General features: G+C 38.5%; 1 protein-coding gene across 2 annotated transcripts in view; it reads right to left on the bottom strand.

Moving 5' to 3' along the window:
- Positions 1–7,999, bottom strand: part of galnt9 (polypeptide N-acetylgalactosaminyltransferase 9) — a 392,311-nt gene that overhangs the window by 25,991 nt on the left and 358,321 nt on the right. For both annotated transcript variants that reach the window (XM_034171079.1, XM_034171078.1), the window contains 2 exons: positions 5,661–5,798; positions 593–688 (listed from right to left, as the gene is read on the bottom strand). In XM_034171079.1, coding sequence (XP_034026970.1) covers positions 593–688; positions 5,661–5,798 — 234 coding nt within the window. The remainder of the gene's footprint in view (positions 1–592; positions 689–5,660; positions 5,799–7,999) is intronic.

Below are 7,999 nucleotides of genomic sequence, written 5' to 3' on the forward strand. Positions count from 1 at the left end.
CCCAACATATGTTCTGAAATTGTTCAACTCTTGAACTACTGTATGTAGGCCTATTAAAAGGTGTTTAGTGTTGAATATGCATCTGCAATCAACATGGCCAAATGGCAATTTATGCCAGCAACATATTGTTGTTGGTAGGTGAAAAATTAAAACCGAGATAGCACAAATGAAATATGTAACATGAGAAAAATGTGAGAAAAATTATTTTGGATCTGATTTTGTGGCTATCTTGAAATTAGACACCATTTTACTGATGCTCTAAAACAGATCCATTGTGACTAGAGCATTTCTATGCAAAAGTAAATTTATTTTTTTGTGGTGGCCATCTTGGAAAATGGCTGGCATCTTGGATTTTCAAGTAACCAATTCACCAGAATAGTTAAGTACTACCTTGGGAATCATCATGCCCAATTTGGTGCTTGTATCAGCATTTGCACAATGTTGTAAATAAATGTTATCAGTTCCACTATCAAGGATATATCAACACGCACATACTTAGATGTTGAACTTGCTGACCCTTCAGTTTATTGGACAACCTGGTTTTCTACAAATAGCTTGAATCTCAAGAAACAGCTTTATTTTACTGGCTGACCTGCGAGGACATGCCGTGACATGGGTACAGGATGGCTTTGTCATCGTCCTCTGAGCCCTGGTCCAGACAGTATCCACTGGCCTTGCTGTTCCTCACCTGAAAGACATCATGAGATCATTTAAAGGCATCATTTTTAACAAATAAATATATTTATGAGGCTAAGTTGTACCACAGTTCCACAATATGTTCCATATATTCCAGCAACGATTTGTTAGTTGCGTATGGGATATATCTTGTGATATGTTTGGCAGTCAGTTGAATGCAGGAGGAAAAAAAAAAATATTCAAAATGAATGCAGTGCAAAACTGATAGCTATATTTTTCCCTTTTAAATCTCAAATTTATGTAATCTGATTATACTGCTTTGTTTTTATCTGCATTGCTTTTGCTGTTATCTAAAAGTCAAATGCATATAAGGACTAGAGGGAATAAATACAAGTCAGATGATTTTGTGGTGTATTTGATAAGACAACAGAATTTTTTTGGGTAACTTTAGAAAAGAAATTGAAGTCATGCTTTGCAATGTGATACTGTGCCTTTTTTTGCATTTCTCCATGTGTCCAGGTGAACCCCAGTGAGGTAAACAAGACTTATTTCTGTATATTTGTCAAGAGTAGTTCTCCATATGATTAATAATTTTATACCGCAGTTTAATCAATCAAATGCATGTTATCTTTGACTGATTTATTTTGTCAGGTAACATGCTATAAGTAGAATATTTTATCTGAATCTCAAAGCAAAGGATGCCTCATGTACCAGCCTTTCTCTCTCTTTGATAATAAACAGTGATCTAATAATGGTTTGGTGCTTTTCTGCTGTCAAATAACAGAACAGATTTCTCTTTTGAACACAATCTGCACTCTCTAAAGAAGAAGGTGAAAAAAAAAAAGACTCCTGCATCATGAAACTGCTAATGTGGTTTCTGAGAAGGAAGCACTCATGTTCTCCAGTCTGCAGCACTCCGGTGTGCAGATTGAAAAATATGGCCGCCTTGTTGTATTTGTCATAAAATACTAGTTTATATAAATCCTGTAACAGTCATAATTTAGCTCTGATTCATTTGTATACCAAAGATGTTACATTTGAATCTTCTTTTGTGAGTCTTTTTTTAACTTCAATAATAACAGTGTAGAAAAATAAGATAATTTAATAAGTTAATTTATTTTTAATTTAATTTATTTATTGCCTTTATTTAATAAAAGCAATAAAACTAACATATCCATCCATCCATTTTCTCTACCTGCTTACTCCAGTTAAAGGTCACGGGGGGGGGGGGGGGGGGTTGAAGCCTATCCCAGCAGTCATAGGGTCATGAAGCAGGGTGCATCCTGAACAGGACGATAATTAACATATGTACAACAAAAAAATATGCAAGCCTTTATGCTAAGGTAACCAAGTCGGATGTGACATTTCCTTATTTGTAGCCATAAAAGCTAATATACAGCTTGTTTTTTTTTCACATTACTCATATTCCCAATGAAAAACAACAGTAGACATTAAACGTTCAGCAGAAGTTGACAGTTTGCTCATCACCAGTAGTGAAACTGCTTTGGTGGAAATTCTCTGCCTTGGTAACAAAAATGTAGATTAGTGGATGGGTTAGTGAATCCCAGCCAGATTATATAGACAATAACTCAAACTTTAAATGTTTTCATCTTGTAACTAACCACATGAAAAAAGCACGTAAAGAGGATGAAGACACATTATGGAAATACCAGTGCGGATCTGGCTGTATCCGTTGTGGCAACCCTGAACAAACTGGAGCAGACAAAAGGACAACAACAACAACAACAACAAACCCCTGTGCTTCACATTGCATGGAGCGTGTCTGCTAAACATTGTGCACATCATGTACTTGTTGGGGGACTTTGGCCACCAGACCCCACCTTCACTTCAATGTCAGCTAAACATTTACGCTAACCAAGTATGTGGAGAAATATGATGCTAACTATGTGTGCAAATACTGAACAAAATCCTCAACAGGCTACCAATGTAAAAGTGAAATTAAAGAATAGGTAGAATGTGTGGGATAGGAATTTTGCAAACCTTTCCATCGGTACCTCAAATGAGTGATTAGCAAATTTAAAACATTGTTTTGAAACCTGTTTTGGAAAACATCTGTATCAAAAAGGAATAGATGCCGAAATCTAGCACCTGCAGAACACCTCATAAATTATGATTATATTTAAAGTATAGGTGACATGATATGTAATTTTGTTTGAGTATTTAAGACTAAAATTAAACAACAGTTTGAAATTTATCCTTTCCTGGTGCACAGTTACTTAAGAGATAAATATTTGGATTTTGAACTGCGCACTACTAAAAACCAGGAACTTCCGGGCGAGTCTGGAATTGGAGAAGAAGGAGAAAATGGCATCAGCGCCAGAACCATTATCTTAATAGTCCCATTAACTGATGGATTTTTATAGCCTACTGACAGCCCCGTTTCCACCGAGTGGTTCGGGTTGGTACTGCAAAGTGTTATAGGTGTCAGAACAGATCATTTTTGCCAACAGAATCCTTTTGATCGCCAGGTGGAACACTTATATTGACAAGCATGCACGCACGGTGTCTGCAGCTTCTCCACGTGACATGGAGGCAAAACTGAGTTTTTTTCACATTATTTTATTTTATTGTTTTGTGGATCATGGGATAATTTCATTGCGTGCAGACTGAGATGTTATGAGCAGATGAGGGACTGCGAGTCTTTCAACTTGCAGCGCAAAGCGGCCTGCGGTGGAACAAGAAGAGGATTCGTCCACAGCAGAGACATCAACGGATTACAGGTGGTGCTGTAACCTGGCATCAAACCTGTGACAAATGGACTTTTCTTCAGCCAGGACATAAGGAATTAAATTATTTTCAGACATTTTGTAAAGGTGGATTAGTATTCATCAGACTGAAGATGATCTCACTGAAAGTGGACCAGTAAGACTGTATAATTTGCTTCTTGTGTGAATGGTTTTAGTATTTAATAATAACATGTTACTGTTATGCTACTAACGTACAGTACACTAACTGTATTGTCAGAAGAAAATTTTTTTTAAATACCTGATATTTTTCAGATTTGAAATGTATGTACCTATTTCTAAGAAAAGATAAATAAATAAAAAATCCACACTTCCTCATCACTTTTTTTCTGATATCACAGATAGTAAAACAAACTTTTTTTTTCAATCAGTTGATTATGACCAAAGAGCTGGCAAAAACAAAACAAAACAAAACAAAACAAAAAATAAAACAATTTATCACATCCACCTGCATGCCAAAATTGCCTGCATTATTATTATTAATATTCATTTTTATAATCACCATTCTGTGTTGTGAACTCTGCCAATACCGTCAGTGTTATCAGACTGAAAGTTTTTCTGCAGGGATTCTTCTCCCTCATTGTGGTCTACATCAGGGTCAAAACCATAGGCTGTGTCCTCACAGCTTCTTCAGAAACACCTTCAGATGGGACTTAAAAAAGCTCCACACTAGAAAAAAAATGTCCAAAAACACCTCGACCTCCACCGTGTTTACAACTGATTTGAGCTTGAATCAGCAGGTCCCGTTCTGGTGATGACATAGCAACAATATGGCCGCAGCTGAAGGCTGAAATAGAGCGGAGGCTTCAGACAGCTGTTTATCCTTAATCTGCGCACTTAGCGACTTTTATTGTTCAGGATTTTTTAAATATCAACATTTCATCATTTTTAGTGATTATTTGTGCACATTTTTGGTGTCACCTACACTTTAAAGGCTACAGTCAGTGCAGGGTTTGTATGTGCACTAGCACATACATTACTTGTTTAATAACATCATAAGCAATATATGTTGTAAGAAACCATTAATAACTGTAGTATATGTGTTTTAACTTGTGGAAAGACACCACTTGTGTACATGTTACTCAACTAACACATTCCCTCTGGCTTGGTTCTTTATTCATTATCTGACAGGATATACCACGCAGCAGCCCCAGTTTGGACTGTGCCTCTCCTCCAGGCCTGCAGATGGTGCAGTGCACAGGTGGCTTTGTGTGATCTGAATGTGTACGGCTTGATTTCCTGGTTGTGACATATCTATCATGTGCTGCTGTCAGGGAAGGTTCCACTCTGACAGTCTGGTCAGCATGGCTGAGTGCAGCGCTGATGCTCGCTGACAGATGAGATTCACTTGTGGTGCAGCGACTGTGTGGCCACACAATGTAACTGTTTCCCCGCCTGTGGACACGCCTGACATAGTGCCACTTTAAGTGACCGCCGATCTGAGGATTCCATTAAGCCGGATGCCAGAGGCAAAACAGATGGCAGGTAACGTCACACCGGCTTTGATGAATTGGGACGTTAATGTTGATATATTCCAACAATGCACTTGGAGAACATATTGATTTTCCTTATTTTCCCGCTGCTGGAATTGATATGAGAACAAACTGAATGTTTCAACGTTACCTCCAAATGATGTCTGCCTCCAGAGTGTGTTTAATTCTTCAACCTGTCATAATCCTGTTTTCATCCCTCACTGCGCTGAGTGCAAAGCCAAGCCCAAAACAATCAAGTTGGAATGAAAACTAATAACTGCTTAATTAAAACTCATTACCAGGAAATTGCATCTAATCCTGTGTGCCAAATCTGCATTGCCATAGCAACAAGATACTGTTACCTTTGGCTACAGTGAATTTATTTGTACTCCATTTAAAGTAGATGCTTTGAAGTGGAAGGTTTGAGCCTGTCATTGTGCCCAAGCTTGAGAACACGCTAAAGCACATCATCTTTGTTTCTCAGCACTTATCTATTTGTGTTCGTCAAGTGTCTCTTCACACCAGTGTTTTGTATGAACTAAAGTAGATATTGACATCTGGGCCGCACATAAATGCTCATCAAGTAACTCGCCAAGTGCAGCTCCTGAATTAATGAGCTCTCACAACTTAACTTCACCATTTATTATCATCTACAGTATGAAATTAGATGCCTTTGTGTGTGCAATACCCTTAAACCAATGATCTGTAATAGAATTATGAATGATAGTAAAATTAAGATGAATAGCTTTTTGCTTTTTTGCAATCAGTTAATGAAAATCTTTCTCACCTCTCCGTATGTGATAGTGTTGTTGTAAATCCGCATCTCGGGGTAGACGTGTTCCAGGTACCAGCGGAAACTTTGACACTGCAGCCGTTTCCTCAAGGCCAAGCGCTCCGAGACATCCCCAAAGTCAACCCCAGGGTTCTGTCAGTGATTCATACAAATAAATCAATGAATAATAAAATATTCAACAGCAGGCAGATTCTGCTGCACCATCTCACAGTACATCTCACTCCCCCAAACAACAAACAACACAACATACCTCCTCTTGCCTTCAGCACTTTAACAGCACTGGCTTCTGTGACCCAATGTTCACAATCACTGCCATATATATATATATATATATATATATATATACACACACACACACACACACACACACACACACACACACACACACACACACACACACACACAGCGGTGGGCACAGTTCCGCTAACCGCTAATTAGCAAAGCTAACTTTCTTGTTAGCAGATTAGCTTTTCAGCTAACTTCAAAAACCATCAGCAGACCAATTAACTCCCGATAAATTTAGTTTCGATAACTTTTAGATCGCTAACACTTTTTTTTCACATAATAATGGTGAAAAACATTTATAAAGCCTGTTGGCGCTTGTCTGCTATGTATTTTTCAGCAGTAAGGCAGCTGAGAGGAACTGTGCTCAACTCTACCCCAGCAGAAGGAGCCTGGCTGCCAAGCTGCCACAAAAAAAGTCATTTTACTTGACAGCACGGCTGGACTACTGTATACTGGGTCTGATCTGTATGATGAGATGTCTTGAAAAGGAAAGCAGGTTTGACTTATGGTTTTGATTCATAAATCAAATTAATTTGGATAGTATAACTACATTAATGTCAACTCTGTCATTTGTACAAAGTGAAAATATAACATCTTTTAATTTTAAAATAATAATGCACTAATTCTGAAGCTGAAAAGCTAATCTGCTAACAAGAAAGTTAGCTTTGCTAGTGTCAAAAAAGCATTAACTTGGGGAGTCTCAGATGATGCATATCAATTGCACTATGAGGGAACACCAGTTATAATATTTTAGCCATGTCCTGCATTTCTCTGGGCATAATCCAGCATGCAGGTGCTTGAGTGTTAAGGACTGTGATGGTTGGAGAATGGGATGCCAATGTTTCACCTGGCTGTGACATAGATAGATAGCTGCTTTCAAAAGGTGTGGATAGATCAGTTGTCAACCTGGGTGGTTGCCATGGATCAGCTCTTTGGTGTGGTGGATGTGGCAACACGTGGTACCGGCGCATTCTGCCAGACTTGACTGACCTATGCTCAGGTTCAGACTAGGTTTTTGTGATGCAACCATCTTCTGTTTCCACAGTGAATTTGCAATTTACAGGATGTGGGTGCTGGATGTGAACACCATGAGGCAGATGGAAGATCACGCCCTGAATGTTGAGTAGGAGAGCAAAAGTGTTGAGGTGTTGAGATGACACAATATGCATTTAGTAAAATAATGGCTAGGTGTTCCTGTCATGCGGGGCGTTCACTGCTCCATCGTTAGATGTGATGTGTGTTGAACAAATTCTAATCAGCTGCATAATTATGAACCTTTACAGCCCCGTCACAATCATGGAGGTGGCTTCCCAGATTGATTAGGGATTTACCAGGTCACTGCACTACCTGGCAAATAGGTTTGATTGCAAAACACAAGAGTATTTGCATTTTGAGCTCACAAGAACAATTCCAGACCACATATTACTTTCTTTTATACACAGCATACAGGAAAAAAGTGGTCTTTAAACAGATGACCAGCTTTCTAAAAGTAAATTGCTTCTCTCTGCCTGTTCGCTTCCCTGCCTGCATTATTATGTCAGGATTCCATACCCTGCAGTCACTGCACCTCCTTTAGGGGAATAATATTACTCACTATTACATTACTTTTCCATGGCTGCCACAAAGTGACAAGTAAGAAAGGAATAGGTATTGACCCAGTGGAAGTCATACACAGTGTCCAAAATGGGTGTAGCTGTTATATTAGCTAGCTACGCTATGTCATCTAATTTTCCAAATTTCGCTCTGCAGAAGTACACACTATTCTGAACACAGATTGATATAATTTGCAGTTAGGGTTAACAAAACACTTTTTAATTCAAATATACTCCATGTAATGCAATATCTGGCTCGTGACCCCCTCGCATGGATAGCTACATGGTAGCTTAGGTAGCCTAGCTAGTTCAGAAAACAGCCTTTTAAATTTGTTTTTGAGAACATATTTCTCAAGTCACTATCCATTTTAAGGACATGTCGCACTGAAATCATAACAATTTAGATTTAGGCTGTTAGTGGCCATCCGATGAGCCACCGGGATTACGTTGTGCACA

This window comes from Thalassophryne amazonica, chromosome 5 (assembly GCF_902500255.1).
Source record: "Thalassophryne amazonica chromosome 5, fThaAma1.1, whole genome shotgun sequence".
NCBI lineage: Eukaryota > Metazoa > Chordata > Actinopteri > Batrachoidiformes > Batrachoididae > Thalassophryne > Thalassophryne amazonica.